Below are 18101 nucleotides of genomic sequence, written 5' to 3'. Positions count from 1 at the left end.
ACCAATTAGAATACAAAAATGTAGTTTTTACACTAATTAAAAAGATACTGAAGTTCGAGAAACTAATCAAGCAAATTAAAATACAGTGTTTAACATTTCTTAAGAGAAAACTTATCCTGAAGAAGTAATTAGTATATCTAATTAGTACGGTTTTTAATTACTTTTGGAACTATGAAGTTAATCCAAACAGAAATTAATAAACAAGGTCACTCTTAAAGATTGTGTAAACCTTAAAATTTCATTTTGCAGAAATATCCAGAACAAGATATGACTCTCGTAGATTACTCTCTCGACGGAATTATAATGATGACATTCCTTGTTGCAAAAGTGTCCTCTGCGGACCATTAACTTCTGAGATAGCATCAAGGATCTAAAGAGTGTCAGCCTTTGATGATAAATGTATTAAGTTTAAAGAGATTCCAGAAATTACGTCATCATAAATGATTAATAGAAATTTTTTTTGACAATATTGGACCTTACCATAAAAATTAGACAGTGTTTCAAATAGATTTTAGGTTATATATGCCTTTTATAACATAACCATAACAAATCATGGCTATTGAAACCAGTGTGGTGATACATTCTTATTATCAACCGATATTAGAGTCGATATTATTAACCAGAGGCACGGCGGTCAGAGTAAAACACATATTTAGCTATGTGTTTTTGGAATAATACAGAATCTGTTTATAATCTTAATAGTAAAAACTTTTTAAAATAAGTATAGTGACGAAAAAATCTATATAACATCCTGAAATAGGCATATTTAAGTAAAAAAAATAACGTAAACATGTGATAACATAATAAAGTCGTATCTGCTTCATAAGCCAAATACGAAAATGTATTATCCAAATCTCTTGTTTAGTTCTGTGTAATAAAGAATGCCTAAAGTATAGCACCGTCCTTGGCCGGCGCAGTTACTGGCGACGCAGTGTAACGTCGGCGGATATGTTTCGTTTGACCCCACTCTGGTGATTTACCACCCTTACCCTAAGCCGAAATGGCGTTCCATTTTTCTAGAAATTAACTTGGTCAGACTATTTCTGTACTTTTATTTGCTGCTGTATACACAATTTGCGTATCATAAAAAAATATAACTTTATATACGAAGCTTGTTTTATATCCTATGTTAGGTTCTTTACTGTTTTGTGTATGTTTTTTAATGAATTTTAGTAAATCAACTTAACAACGTGTCAACGACGATTCATAATTTGTGTCATATGGCAAATTTCTATGGTCCAAAATATCATTGAAAAGCTGCACGTTAAATTACTAAAGGTATAGTTACTATAACTAGAATTCTTAAAAACGCGGAAATTACATTTCCGTACTGTTCATTAATTACATACAGCAAAAACATACGACCTGCTTCATGCCACAATAGAAGATAAATTTTTAAAAATACATTCACATTCTAAAAATCTTGAAACGGCTTTATTTTTAAGCTCACTCCCAACGTCCTAGATTTTACTCATCATAAAAACAATACGTTCGTCATAGAGGAACGTAAAAACAATTTCTCAGCTTCGCATCCAGACGTTCCAAGAAGGAATGAAATAAAAATATAAAACACTTCGCAAATCATAAATCCAATTTACTAGCTGTTGAATTTTCTAGCAGAAGACAACAGAACTCGACAAGTTTTGATTTCATATAAAACTATACTTTTTTTTAATGTACTTTATATGCTATATGTTACTGAACCTGAATTTCCTTCTCTTTATTTGTAAGGAAATGCAACCGGTTTAACAGCATTATTGATTTTCTGCAATTAATTATACACTCGATTTGAGTTTTGACCATAGAAATGTTTTAATTAACGTTAAATATTCTTCTGTTGACGTATTAGAGTTCTTTATTTACATGTACTTTTTTAATCTCAAAGTAACAGTAGTAATAAAACAAATTCCAGTACAAACAAAAGCGCTTAGATCGGATGCGACCGAAACGAAGCTGAGAAACTTTTATTCAAGAAGTCGGAGTGCGCAAGTAAAAGAAAGCCGCAGACTGAACTTAAAAGAACTGTTTGTAATGCACAGAGAGATATTATAAAGAAATCCCTATTTCTATGTCACCACTGCATAAAGTGATAGTAGTTGTTTTTTTTGTATAAAATGTTTTTAAAACATGATTTTTAACTTGCTTTAATTTGCTTCTAAGAAGTTTAGCAGATTTTGCAATTTTAGACGTGAATTTGAGAAATCGAAATAATATAGCAGAAGTATACGTTAGTTTTTTATTTATTTTATACGTTAGTTATAAAACTATTTTCATATTAGTCAAGATTTTACTTGATATAAAAATAATTAAGATCAAAGCTACAGATTAATAATTCGTACAATCTCAATCTGACTAATGGAGACTGAGTCACGGCGTATGAAAACCAGTTGGAAGTTTTTATGAATCAACATTAACAGTTTTGTTATGATTGCTATCACGTTTGTGTAATCAAAACGGATTCGCCTAATTAAACATCATCTATATTACTCTAACCGACTCTAGTTGAGCAGGTTTTGAAATTCGATTGTTGCTTTTTGTATTAACAAAAAATGCAAAATTTATCCAATAATTAGTATTATGCTGCTAAAAATCCGAGTAATACAATCAGAATTATTGTTGTAACGACTGATGGCAAAAGAGAAAAGAGACATGAAAAGAAAGTTTTTTAAAATACGCTTTATTGTTTTTAAACGGAATTAAAATTGCATCCGGATTCTTTTAGACACAAAAGGGCAAAACATTTTAAAGTAAAATTCCTTACTGTAATATGTAATATATAAATTATTTTCCTTGCGCAAAGGCGAGCGTTGAACTACTTTTAAAAACATATAGCAATTTAACAAAAATGAATAAATAAAATAGAAAAAAAAAACATAAAAGGTACTGTTATTAAAAATTGTTCGAACGCAATATTGGCAATAAAATGCATCTAAGACAGCCATTATTTAAAGGCGAAATTTTTCTGTTAACAATTTTAAAAATGACGGTTATTTAATTTTAAAATTGAACCATGTCATAACTTGTAAGTGCATACTTTGAATATGAAAATAATAATTACATTTAGTATACTTCTTGTAATATTTGTGCGAAATGTATTAAATGAGTGAATACATTCGTAAGTTTAATTTACTTCTAATGTCACTGTCAGTCCTAATCCGATAAAACTAAAAATACAAACTAAACTACAATTAGTTACTCAAAATATTGTCGCATAGCTCTAGTTCATCGTATCAAGGATTTTTCAAACTTTTCATGTAGAAAATCCGTTGCAATATAAAACTAAAAGTTAACATTTCAAAGTTGTACCGCAGTTAACACAAGCTCGGATTAGCTGGACAATGTTACTTTAACTGTGTGCTGTTCATATAAAGTTCTATGTGATTTACACAATTAGTTTTTTTTATATAGGAAACATAAGTGCAGTAATAATAAATAAGAGATTATAAACAAATAAAATACAAAAGCGATGTTAATGAGGAGTAAAAAATAAACAATTTGTTTAATATTTTGGAAATTATAATGATGAGTTGATGAAAATATCATGACTTTAAGAAGTATGCTTTTTATACATACTTAGCTATATAAATGGAGGCACTAGAAACCCTATTTTGTTAAAATATTTTTAGTAAGCTAACAATTTTAAACCATGAGCACAATAATGTGTGTTCAACACAAGCCTCTACACCGCTCATTTACTTACAGGCTTTTATTAAAATTAGGATTAGTGCAGAGCTCTTTATGCGAGAGAGTATTTCATTTTGCAAAAGCTGTTTTCATGTTGTTAAAGCTTTTTGGTGAAGTGCCCTTTTAGTTTCATTTGGAAAAGCGATGTTAACCGATTATGTTAACTAAATTAAATTGAAAATGTAACATCACGAATTACTTTGTAATATTTATTATGTCATCAACCTGTGATATTGTATAATAACAATAGGTTTATTGTTATTCCAGAAAAAAGACATTCGACGTTTTTATTACAACGAAAAGAAAACACAACGTTAAAAGGAAAACTTCTACAAATTAGCAGTAATAATGTTTAGGCACAGGAAGAATGGCCCGTATTTTTTTCACTGATTAGTAGAAAGACAAATTGGTAAAGAAAATGTAACTTGAAGTTGTACTTTCCTAATTCGTCTTGATTTACGACTTTGTTCGAGAAATTCAGATAAGAAGTGGAACTTTGATGAAAATGGAAAATTCATTGGAGCTAATAAATAAAGCGCCATAAAATAGTTTTAATATTTTTTATTTTATACTAAGCTGCTTTTATTATCAACGTTGAAATTTAAAAATAAATAAAAGAAATCACGATCGTGGCTCAAAGCAGATTATGGATGTTTATATTGATGTTGATGATGATGTTTATATTCCCAACTCTAGTAAGATTAGGAACCAAATTATATACATATTATTTCTAGCTTTAACTGTTACTATTTTTGACAGATACTTGAAGTAATTCATCATCAACCTTCTCATGACCCTATGAAAGATCGAGACCGTATGAAATGTAATGCTCTTCCATCAGCCATGATATCTTAATTCACTCTCTACTTAAATATTTCCTCTTTCACACGATTCTTCCATACTTTCTCCGGTCTTCCTCTACCTTTGTAGCCATCTACATTCGTTCTTAAACTTTCTTGTTCGTCATCATCTCTCCACATAATATGTCATTTTTGAAATAATAGCTTGAAAATAGAAGGCCAATTAAATGTAGGAAAGTTACAATGGAACGTTTAGTCACAATTTCGTTGGCCGCTTTCTCCGCCTAATTAAAAGCTATTCGTTGGCTAAACGGGTCATACATCAACGTCGGCGGAGGGACGAATTGCAAATTAGGATTACCTAAAAAGGACGAATGTTCCATTTCTTTGCATGATAACAAGACAAATAGGTATAAAAAAAGCTCTAAAGATTTATGGCCTCGGAAACTATATTTATACTATTATAAAGCGTAAAAACACACTTCTTTGTTTCCTAAGATGTCAGCAATTACAGCTTATTTTTGAATAATTCTTTTTTTAATAAAAATCCCTACACTTGCGTCACGCTTTAGACTATATATTTTAACGCCATTAAACTTAGGGGGTAAATATTTTAGATAAATACCTTAATGTGGGAAAGAGACCATAAGTTGCTGCCAACATCAAGGAAGCAAGGTTGTCATAATGTCATGTCATTCTGACATTTGTAATTTGACAAATGTAAACTATAAAAAAAATATAATTTCATGCGGATGAAGACGCATGGGAACAGCTAGTATTAAACAATCGCAGACTTCGTGAAACTTGTTGTTAAGGGATATATTTATAGAATTATTTCTATAAAAAGTGATCATCACATTTTAATAAATTAATCAAATGTAAGTACTTGTATTGATTAATTTTATCTTGTTCCGTTTTAATTATTTTTCTGAGAGGATTAAAGGTAATCCCGTGGGGTTTCCTGTGGCTGGTTAAATTAATTAAATGGTTTTTGTAATTTTGATGTCTAAAATATTAATATTTAAAGATTGGTTACATAAAAATGCAAAATACATTTATTATATCTAAATTAAGGCAAATTTTGTATATTATCATCGTTTCGTAAAACTTTTGTTTTGCAGAAATAATTAAAAAACATTTAGTGGCAATTAAGGCCAAGGCTAAAACGACAAAAAAATATTTGGTAATCGTGATGAGACAATTTCTTAAATTATTAATTGGCCACATCATTGGGCTGACAATTATTTTATAATTAAAAATGTTTACTATGTTGTCTCTAGCCTTTTACCTTATAAATGCAAGAAAAAGTAGTATTGACAACATTTACACTTACAGTTGGTAAAGTCGACAAATTTATGGTTTTATAACTTTTTAAAATGGAAAGCGGATGAAATTAAACATTTTAAAAAGTGCAAACGGCAACTGTACACAAAGTGCGCTTTAAAGCTTGGATTGTAGTCCTCAAAGTGACGTGAAAAGGCTTCGCTTCCACAGCTTTGCATCGCAGACACCCTTCTGACTATTCACTTTGTTACAGTTCTGACAACCGTTCTATTGCCTTTGCCTTCAACCACTTTGATACAGTGCACTTGATTGTTAAACGTTTAACTAACTTTATTTACAAAGCCTACTTTGAGTAATGTTTAACTGTATGATAAACTAGCTTTCGCCCGCGACTCCGTCCGCAATTGAAAAGAAACAAAATTCAATCCCCTACATCTATACCAAATATGATCAAAATCCGTTCAGCAATTTAGGTTACAAACTCTAACAAACATCCATCCATACCTCTAAACTTTCGCATTTATAATATTAGTATGATTTACAGCTTTGATGACATCTGTAATCGGAAAATTAAAATGGCACATACTTACGTTGGTTTAATAAATTCGTATGTTAAATTACACAGTAAAATTAATCATAACTCCGTAAACAAATGTTAAATACAACGCATAAATTACGCTGACATTTCAAGCGGTACAATTTTAATGAAAAGATTTTTTCGAAGCGATTATATTAAGCTTCTATTTTTAAACTGAACCGCGAAAAAGTCAGTCGCAGGCAACGTTCAAAAGCATTGATAAAAATCCTTACAGAGATGAAAAGACTGTCGCTCCACCTCGCGGCCACACGAACTTCCGAAAAGTTACAATTATTCCTAAAGCCTACCGCCCGACGCTTTTAATACCGCTTATTTAAACTATTCAAGACTTTAAACATTCTACTCAAATTAGAACTCATGGCGCATTTTGTTTTCGCTACTGACTCAATATTGTAAATAACTTAATTTTATGTGTATATTTTTTATAATTTCATTAAAAGACAATCCATTAGGTAATCAATCTTGCTTATAAAATCCATCCATCGATCGACTCCATATAAAATTCAACATCATACTAAGCTTTTACAAACATACCATACTTTACTGCGCTGAACACTCTTTCTAACGCTGTCCCCAAGGGAAATTTCGTCATAACCTACACTTTTGGAAGTCCCGTTAGTCATACTTCTAACATTTAATATGTTTATAAATAAGTTTTTATTTTGCCTTTATCAGATTCAATAAATTCAATATACATTAAGTAAAAGTAACAAAAACGCTGAGAAGTATATGATAAATTCTATAAAAAAAAACTTCTAATCTAGTATGCGACCCTTTTACAAAGTACACAACTTTAGGCAAGTATAAAAAGATTAGACAATTTATGTTCAACAAAAGTGGGGCATACTAGAGACGTCGTTAAAGGGTTAGGGTTATAAATCACTAGGGGGGTCAAACTCGCGCCGACGTCACCCACTGCGTCAATAATGCCGGTCAAGGACGGCATGGTACAGCCACTCTAAGTTTCTAATTATATCAACGTTTCATTATACTCAACTACTAAACATAGCATGAGGCTAACCTCACGTCAATATTTTATTGCTGAAAGACAAAACGTTTGATAAATGCTCTATTAACTTATAGTAGGTATAGGCCAAATTTTAGTCCCAATACTTCGGAATTATAAATACTTTCTAAATATTATTTACGTATGCACAATATACTGAATATACAGCGATGCATTTAATATTGATGTTCATCATTACATCAATTCAAATATACGTTAGAGAGAATCTCCAAATGCACTCTTCCATCAGAATCCCGGTATGTCGTTCCGTTTGTTTATGTCCAATAGTGTTCCAGTAACCATTTCGTCATGTTGCGTAAGAGGAACATTGTAATCTATACTAATATAATAAAGCGTAAACACACACTTCTTTGTTGCCTAAGATGCCAGCAATCACAGTATATTTTCGAATAACTCTTTTTATTTTAATAAAAAGTCCTATACTTACGTCACGCTTTAGGCTTCTATATGTATTTACAAGCCGTTAAACTAAGGGGTAAACATTTTGGATAAAAACCCTAATGTGGGAAAGAGACCATAAGTTGTTGCCAACATCAAGGAAGCAGAGTTGTCATCATGTCATGTCATTTTGACATTTGCAATTGATAATTTGACAAATGTGAACAAAAAAAATATAATTTTATGCGGATGAAGTCGCACGGGAACAGCTAGTACTTTATATGGCCCAAGTCATATTACGAACATCTGGAAATACGTAGTCATTTCTTTACACAAGAAAAGACTATCACAGGCTGCTAATTAGTACTGTAGAAAATTGTTTCTTATAATAAAAATGTTTCTAAGAAAATAAATTAGCACATCTTTCGTGCCAGAACATGTTTCATACATCTATTAATCAATCATGCCACTTCCAATCTTGCAGCTAATTATATCGAAACAACAAGAAACATGTTTCTGAAAGAAAAACATACTTCCTTGTGATATTTACGTTAGCCTCTTAGAATTTTTACGATGTATTGATATAAGAATATCTTGATACTATACGGATAAGAACATAATAGCAAAACACATGGGCTCCGTGTTACAAGAAACAAGAAGATCGATGTTCGTCTTGTGAAGCAAGTTATACATGTTTTTCTAACGTTGTTACTTCCAACCATGCTTAACGAATGATCAAATGATGTGTATGATGGATTTATGTTAGTTTGTACCGTTTGGAATTGATAAAGTAGTATTATTTGTAAGTAATCTTAATGTAATCTAATATCAAAGCTGTGTGCTATTTTGTATAACATTTAATTAAGTTAAATAATATTGTTTATTTATGCATTTTCCCGACTAACACGCAGGTTAATAATATAGCAATTATTGTCATATATTCTTATCTTTAAGAAACTAATATATTATTACGAAGAAAGGGGAAAATGTTAGAATTAAGACGTTATTAGGAATGTCTTGTGAAAAAAGTATTCAATTCTCCGTTAATTTAACCCAAAGGCAGGGCTCCTAAGTGGTAAAGAGGTTTCAATTAAGAGCTCAGTCCGTCATTAATTTTTCACGACGTTACGGTTTTACTATATTTTCTTGTAAACACAGAACAGGGCTGCATTATTATTGTAAACAAGTGTTAGTACACGAAACATTAAATATGCCAGAAAATATTAAAAAAACGTACTGTTTCAGAGAAGAAAAATTACGATAGTATATTGATAAAAATATGGCAACCCTACCTTCGTAATCCAAAGCTTTTACCTGCTTACACTTGAGACGGCTAAGTTGATGACTTAGCTTTCTTAGCCACTATTGCGCAATAATGAAGACGGAGGTGCGCTAAAAGCAACCACTGATATTTTATGTGACTATAAACAACATTTATGTGACTTTGTAATGGCGTTTACATTGTGTCGGATTGTTAAAATACAAATAAAAAAAATGTATTAGTCTTCGATAAATATAACCAACAACTGCAGTATAATTACGTAATATTGTCGTATGGTTTTGGGGACCGTCGTAAAACGTAAAGGAGGAACAAACAATTACGTTCGCAATTAAAACAGACTTAAACGTACAAAACCGTTTCGGTCTGTTTGTAAACTATTATTCAATTTGTTGATCTAATGTTTGGACGCGGTTCGTGGAAGCTGGCCAACGTCTAGTTCTACGTGACTTTATACTACGGCGCCGGTTGTTTTTATTTGCATTAAAAGTTTACTAACTGAACATTGATCCTAAATTAAATGTTCTTATTTATAAAAGAAGGAATTAGAAAATCCGTAAAAAAAACTATGACCATTTTCACTTACGTTTAATACTAGTGAAAATCTTGTTAAATGTTATTAAAAGGACATCCACTCACCTGATTTTGAAACTCTGTACCGCAATCCACGTCCGCCTTTCTGACATCGATTGTACGTCGAGAGCTCTCCATAATTATTGTTGACACGACTATAGTCCGCTAAGTGGCGGTTACCATCCAGATGATTCGGGAGGGACCTATTCCATCCCATAACATCACCAACCACGGAGCCACATACCGAAGACTCGGTTTGACTTTTAGAATCGCCATTGCAGAGATCTCCGCTGGACCTTGCTCTGCGTCCCTTGAGACCTTTAGACGAGTGCTGGCTGATGTTGGAGCCCATAGCGTGGCGGGACCTCAAGTCGGCCCCGCCGGCATCATAGCGACAGTGTTTTGTCTCGCTGTCACTAACTCTACCACGATGGTTTGGATCTGAAAAGGACACCACTGATCAAATAAAAAACATAAAACAAGTAGTCCGAGATAAAAAAAAACAGACTAGAGATTCATTGAGTGAGATTTTCACTATTATTCATGAGATTTCTCATGATCGTGTGGTTACAACAAAAATGCCTCTTTACGAGTAACTAAGTGTGTTTTAATATCACACCTTTACATCAACTAGATCTTAAGCGTATTACTTTGATATAAGAAATATGAAAGCATGTCTGTTTGATGTCGAGTGCGAGTAGGCGCTGGTACCGCGCCCTGCTTATGATGCTGTGTACATATTCATAAAAATTCACGGGACGTGAATACGAAAGCGCAACCCACTTATTGAAATCTACTATGAGAAAATACTTATATTTTTTCTATGCCAGTCAACACTTTTCTAGAAATATATTGAAAAGAACTTAGCAAGTAACATTTTTAATAAAATCCGTGTTAAGTATAATGTAACATCTTGATATTAGAACTGAGCAAAAATGTAACGAAATCTGGTTACCAGTGATAGCTCATAAAAGCACACGTATCAGGATGTGTGAGGAATATCATATGAAGTATTTTATTTAAATAAAAAACCTTGTGAAATTCAGAGTTAATAGTTATTAATGGTATATGGCGGGCAAAACAAGTGGTAATTGATTTTTGGTTTAATCAGGCCCAGGTTCATTAGTGTTGCAACCGCAATGTGTGTCGTTACACTGGATTCCACTTACGGCTTACATCAAACGACCGCTTGATAAACAGGATGATTAAAGCTAACCGAAACTAACCTCAATTTCGTTACGATCTTTTGTTCTACAGAAACTACGCAAAAACTTAGCGCAAAAACACATTCTTTCTTCGTACACAATGAAAGGTATTAAATCATTATTATTAGTTAAAAAAAACGGTAAAACCAATTGCTTTTGCAATTGCAAAACTTAAACTAAACGAATTAAAGTCGGTTCAAAAACAAAGACCGTCAAATGACGTATTATGAATACCGTCGGCAAAATGTCCGGCGTTCGAAGAATAAGATACTTTAAAATGCAAGCATTCTGAATTCTATTTATTTATGGAAGAATAAAAAAAAACTCCTTCATTGGCAAAGGCATTGTGTTATAGACAATGCCGCAGTATGCGATGCATTGTTAATGCGTTATACAATAGAACTTCCTTTCCGTTTCCGACTTTTTTTCTTATATTGGTAAATAGTGATTGTGTTTTTTTTTAACTCAGATATTCGCAATCAAGTGACAGATTAGAAACAAAATCAGAAGAATCTTTATAGCGACAGAAATAGATTCATTTTAACAAAACGTTATGACAATAATTGCAAAAATATTAATAAATTTAGAATACGAGCTATTTGAATTCGGAATAGATTTTTTTTTAATAATAGAAATACTTAGAAACGGAAGTGTATTCTAAACGTTCTAGAACATTATTGCCGTGTCACTACACAACGTTAATGTCCTCTGACATTAGAGTTCACGACATCGTTTGCATAAATTTGAAATTCCCTACAAATCGAGAAATTTCTGAGAAAAATAATTCCGTATAAAATCACCCTAATAAAGATTTAACAACAAAATTATTGTCATTGCATTACATACATCAGTCTTAATAAATATTTCTGTCTAAACCAGACAGAAGAAATCCTTTATTCAATCTATGTGAAACATAGTATGTTGTGTACAACTTCATTAGTATTGCAGACCACAAGACTTAACAGACAGTAGGTCCCACCAACCTCTGTCACATGTCAGGCACAATGCAGACTAATTTCCATGTGGTTGTGGCTTAGGGGAATTTCTTGTGAGTTAAAGCTCCTCTATGCTAGTCTATAAATGTACTTCGACATATACATTAGTCGTGTTTTGTTATGTAACTTGTGAATTTTATTGTCTCTGGCTATTTATTATGGCTATCATACTAATATTATAAATGTGAAAGTTTATATAGATAAATGCATGTTTGTTAGAGTTCATAGCCTAAACGGCTGAACGGATCCTCATGAAATTCGGCACAGACGTAGATCATAGTCAGAAAGAACACATAGGCTACTTTTTATCCTGGAAATAGTTATGGTTCCCGTGGGATACATTATTTTTGTTTTTTAATGATTATTCGATAATTCTGCAACGGTTCAACATATCTTGTTGAAATTTGGTACAGATATAAAACAAAGTCTGGAGTACAAATGGGATAAAGTTCATCCCTGAAAATGGTCCGCTTCTCGAGGGATACGTAGTTTTTTGTTATTTACATAGTTCGTATGTTTTCTACTACCACGAGGACGAAGTCGCGGGCAACAGCTAGTATATTCTAAATTTATATTGTAGCGGCTATAAATAGTTAGAGATCTGGCTGTAACTTCAGACAGCTTGAATTTTTTTTTTTATCTTCTTTTTATTTATCTTCACGAAAACAGAAGATTACTTAAAAAATTAGAAATGCTATAATTAAAATTGTATCCCGCCTAAAACACACACTATATGGTTTAATATTTCGTTTGGCTCTATTGTAAACTACTATATAACAAAGCCTATCAGATTAAGATAGAATTATCTCGCGGCATAATTAAAGCGAAGCTTCAAGCACAAATTGTAATCCATAACGAGCAGAACTACGCACTGCAAAACTAATTTATATGTACAACAATAGTATACATCTTAGGTAGTTAGTGTAATAACGTATATACCGTATCCTAACATGTAATCTATGATTATAATCTTAATAACAGAAAAGCGAAAGTTTGTATGTTTGTTAGAGGGTATCTCCTAAACCTCTGAACTTATCTCCATGGAATATAATATAGATGTAAAGCATAGTCTGGAATAACTCATAGGCTACTTAATTATTTTCTCTGTAATTTTAATATTTCAAATTTTGATAAGAGTACCTAAACCATTTAGTTTTGATATTTATAAATTTCATGATTAAAAATATGTAAAACAAAATAAATGAAATATATTTGTCTTTACCTTTGACTTAAAATTCACTTCGAACCACGTCCAAGATGTAAACAACGCTACAACTCTTGCCATTCAATGAGGAATTTCAGACTGCAAGGAAAGCTTTAAGCAAACCATTTGTATTCAGATGTGACATTTCAAAATATCTTCGGCACATAATTTGAAATTACAATAAGACTTGCTGTGTAGTTTTCGTTTAGAGAAGAAATTCTATGAAGTACTGTCATTTAAATGTGTTTCAATATATGCTTATTTACATTACATATATATGTATCTTGCATATGTTAAAGATTTCATTCAAAATATCTAATAACCTCGATGATCGTGTCTGCTCCATGACATATTTTTCAATCTATGCTAATACTAGCTTTCGCACGCGACTCCGTCCGCATGAAGTTCAGAAAATCAAAAGCTAGTAGCCTATGTGTTCTTCCAGACTATCCTCTACATCTACGACAAATTTCATCGAGATCCCTTTAGCCGTTTAGACTACAAACGCTAACAAACATCCATCCATCCATCTATTTATCTAAACTTTCGCATTTATAATATTAGTAAGAATAAGATTGTAAAAGAGAAAAAGTTGTATTTTTGTATGTATTGAAATAACTTAAAAACAACTGGGCCGATTTAAAAATCACACGCGAATGATGTTAAGCCACAGCAAGTTTATAAAATAAGCAATTGTCAGTTTCGCATAGTTTTTAAGTTACTGATATAAACGGTTTAGTATCAAAGAGTTTTAAAGTTAGCGAGTGCCGCGTAGATACTTAAGGCTTTGAGGTCTTTGAAAGTGCTTATAAAGTGAACCGACTAGTATAATTTTCCAATACTCAACAGTAGGATCGCTTTATCAGAGCAGTGGGAGGTTCATTCAGCACAAAGCTAGCGTTATAGCACGCGATTTTTTATCGCAACTATCTATACTATTATAATAAAGCGTAAACACACACATCTTTGTTGCCTAAGATGTCAGCAATTATAGCATATTTTTGAAAAAATCTTTTATTAATAATAAGCCTACACTTACGTCATGGTTTAGGCTATATATTTTCACGTCAATAAACATAATATTGTGGATAAAAACCGTAATGAGAGAAAGAGACCATAAGTTGCTGCCAACATCAAGGAAACAAGATTACCAAGGTTTGTCATGTCATCTCAGTTTGACATTTGGTGTTGATAATTTGACAAAAGTAAATAATAAAGTAAAATTTTCATAATTTCATGCGGATGAAGTTGCAAGGGAACAGCTAGCGTCTGTATATTTGTGCAAGACTGTGCGTAAACGCAACTAAATATCGGTGTTATTTTATAATAATATCGAGATACTAGGACAAATTCAAAAAAATACTTGTTTAAAGCTGCATAAGAAATTGAAAATCGATTTACTAATAAATGCCTATCATAGTACTGAAATTAAATTATAACTGTCAGCTAATACTCGTAGAAGTAAAAGTTAATGGTTAATAGAATTTCAAAGGCTGAAATCATATGGTTTCTGCGACTTATATCTTATCTATTGGTACGTTGTAGATTTCTAGACATAAGAAAAACAATATTACGTAACTTTTAATTCATTTACTTTCACATTATTGCATATATTTCTGGAAATAAAATATTAAATTGTCAAGTGATTTAAATTATTATTCAATAATTAATTAAAAATTTACTCTAAATAAAAATTACGTAAACATGTATTAAAATAATTCAGTATGAAAGTTATTACTGTTTTCGAGTCTTTTAAAGAGTTAGCGTAAAAGTAATAAAATGGGGGTAGGTAATAAACTTAGCGTAGCTAGAGTAGAGCGCAGTACTTAAACCAGAGTGCCCTCATGCAGTAGGACCGATCGTAACAGAGCACGAGCCCGATATTAATACCAGGATAGCTTCCAAACTACCCTCGTTGTCAAATGATGGAGGACATCTTACTATTATTAAAAAATTTGAAAGTTCAAAAGGACTGATGGATGTTTATTAGAGTTTGTAGCCTAAACGGCTGAACGGATTTCGATGAAATTTGGCATATATGTAGAGGATAGTCTGGATTCCAATCCCACGCGATCAGAGTTGCGGGCGAAAGCAAGTTCAATCTAAGTAAAAACTCGCGCATCTTAAACCGACTTAACTAGTACAATGGAGAGCATCACAAATAACTTTTCGAAACAATTTCTAGAACTGGATTCCATTATGGTTCAATATGACATAGCTCTAAATTCCATCTTACCGATGGCTGGCATTCCACAACAGTACGGCTTTCGCTTAACTATCGTCAAGACAAATGTTTTACTCCTGCTTATATAGTAAGGTAAAATACATTTTTAATAAACTCTAGAGATTTTTAACGAATCTGATTGTTGTACGCATTTTGGCAAATGCCCAAAAACTGGGAAACATCCCGGGACTATATTATGTAATATGCAGGAATTCATCAACAGTAAATGTCTGTTTACCCGTCTCCCGGGATTCGGCGTGATTGCTCAAACAAAGGCAGTGAAAGAAATGGTTATGACACAGTAAATTGAAACCGGAGCGACGCGCCACCCGCAAACAAATGATTGCGCGCTACCAACTTAATTGTTTTTGAGAGATTTAATTGTGACCTTTATAAATGTCAAACAGTAACGAGATTCATTTTCTAATCGCATCGGGAAAATACACTAAAATCCAGGACTCATTTACATATATACGTCAAAGTATAAACAACAAAATCGTGAACATGTCAAATTAAATTAACATAAATAATATGTTTTATAAACACGAGCAACTATATCGACATAAAATGAAATTTCTGTAAAGACGTCTCAATCACATTCCGCAATATTCAGTGAAGTAAAACAATTCAACCGAACATACGAGTAATAACAGTGTTTGAAAATTAGACAAGACACCGCAAACCTTTAGTTGCGAGAATCAAATTTCAATGAAGGAGGTAAACCCTTAACTACTCAAAGGATTAAAAGCATTCCTAGAAATCCATTCCTCCAAAGCCCCGCTCCGCATCACTTTCGTTTAATGGAAGTCGTAAAGTAAATTCAATCGAAAAGTACGGCGCGGCTCGGCGTACAGACGGAATTGATAAAACGCTAAAAGCCGGCAATAGACCATAATAATGAGATAAATTTCAAACTATATAAGGTTCAATGTAAATCAAGATCGAAAATAATTAGAACCACTATAATGTACTCATTAATAAAATCACAGATTTTTCTTGCGATTAGTTCTGTTGTATTTCGTTTAAAAATCACTAAGTGTTGAATGGATTCTATAGTTTTTTTTTACTACATTATGCCTACTAAAATGTGCTAATGAAAATATGCTGTGGCATCTTGTAATTAAATTAAGATATCCTATTACCAATAATTTCCAAGAAATGCAATAAACTTCTTTAAATGCATTCTCAGCTAACGTTCTCAGAAAAAATATCTAATTGTTCGTTGAAGGATGCGCTATGGTCTGTTGATATTGCCGGCCATGAAACAAGTATCAGGTTAAATGTGAACTTGTTTCTTACTGTAAATGCATTATAATGAAAATTAAATTATGGGTATAAAAGCATATCATTTTTAAGTCATCGCTCGACCACGATCCCACATAAACCAAAGTGAAGGTGTGGTCTAAGGATGGTACGCGCTAGTTCAGTAAGTAACGTTTCAATTTAGGAGTATAGCATATCTTTAGTTATAAAATAGAATGGTGGCTATTCTATACTATATCTGTACGTTTTGATCGAGCACTCTCATAGCACAAATAGCATTCGATATTGATACTTCGCGCGCTTCCGACAGAAGTATGATTTATTGAATCCTTTATATAGATCCTCTTTTATTGAGCAACTTTTAGTTGAACGTGGTATTTTTAATTACGCATTCAGTTACTTCAAGTAATGGGTAACTGTATTTTTGTCAACAATTTGCACAGCTCCGTCTTATTGTAAAAACAATTAGTAAAGCGAATGCATGCTATCAAAACATCTCACGTTTTCTGTGTGTGCCAGCATTGTCGGCAAGATTGTCAGATAATGACGAATTTAGTTGGTTTGCATTTTAAAATACGTTCTTTAAGAATATTATCTGTGATTGTACACGTACTACAAATGCAAGTCAAAAATGTAATCAAAGCACAAATGTTATCGTGTATAAATAAGATTGTATAAGACGGCCTCAGTGCGCCTTTTTATTGTTTATATACATATAACAACTCATAATATCGCTGTACAAAAGTTAAACTAAAAGAACTAAGACTTGTAGATTTAAAGGGATTTACACTAAGAAAAAGGTTGTATACTTTTAATATTACATCTTACTTCGAGTGGGATTATTTCTAAATGAAATATTGCCAGAATCGTTAATTTTTTCATCATTAATTCTCATTATTAATTGCCATTTATGAGGAAAAGAAATTTACGGATAACATTTTCCTTGTTCTATCTTCTAGCTTCCTCGTAGAGGTTCTAAAAAACACGTTTTTCCGGTTGTGTCTGATAATGGATTTCGAACTCAAAGAAAAACCATTCAATACCGAATATAACTACTGTAACTACGGAATGTAGCATTTTCTTTCTATTTACTATTATTGCACCAATTGAAAAATAATATTATGATAGTACGCTGGCGTCTGTTTGGCAAATACGACAAATGCCGACCATTTTCTTGCGTTTGCTTTATTCCCTAGTCTCCCGTCACGTGTTGTCTTGAGTGAAGGTCAAATATTCTTTGACTACAAATATCTTTCATAGTTTTTAGGGAATAAGTAAGGTAAGATCAAATATTTAGTAGACCCCTCCTTTAAATATCCAGGGTAATGTAACAATTATTACAGGTTGTTTTGTTAGAAAAATTGGCACCCATTTTTATGAACCGACAAACAAAATTATATTTGAATTGTAGGTATATTTTTACTACCGAGTAACTAATAACTAGTACATTTCAATTGAATAAAACTGAAAGTTAGTTGCCGTCCCTGAGATATTGCACCAAAAGTTTTTGACTGCATAACGTTTACTTGTATATAAATATGAACAGAGCAAAACTGTACAGCTGTTACGATATACCAAAACTTTTAA

General features: G+C 32.1%; 1 protein-coding gene across 1 annotated transcript in view; it reads right to left on the bottom strand.

Annotated features, from left to right (window-relative positions):
* LOC106101965 overlaps positions 1–18101 on the bottom strand; it is a 71437-nt gene that overhangs the window by 37889 nt on the left and 15447 nt on the right. Inside the window, exon 2 of the mRNA XM_013281356.1 lies at positions 9690–10064. Within this exon, the coding sequence (XP_013136810.1) occupies positions 9690–10064 (375 nt within the window). The remainder of the gene's footprint in view (positions 1–9689; positions 10065–18101) is intronic.

The sequence above is a fragment of the Papilio polytes genome, unplaced genomic scaffold (genome assembly GCF_000836215.1).
Source record: "Papilio polytes unplaced genomic scaffold, Ppol_1.0 DF823934.1, whole genome shotgun sequence".
NCBI lineage: Eukaryota > Metazoa > Arthropoda > Insecta > Lepidoptera > Papilionidae > Papilio > Papilio polytes.
The sequence above is the reverse complement of the archived record's forward strand: the minus strand, read 5'-3'. Positions and strand labels throughout refer to the sequence as shown.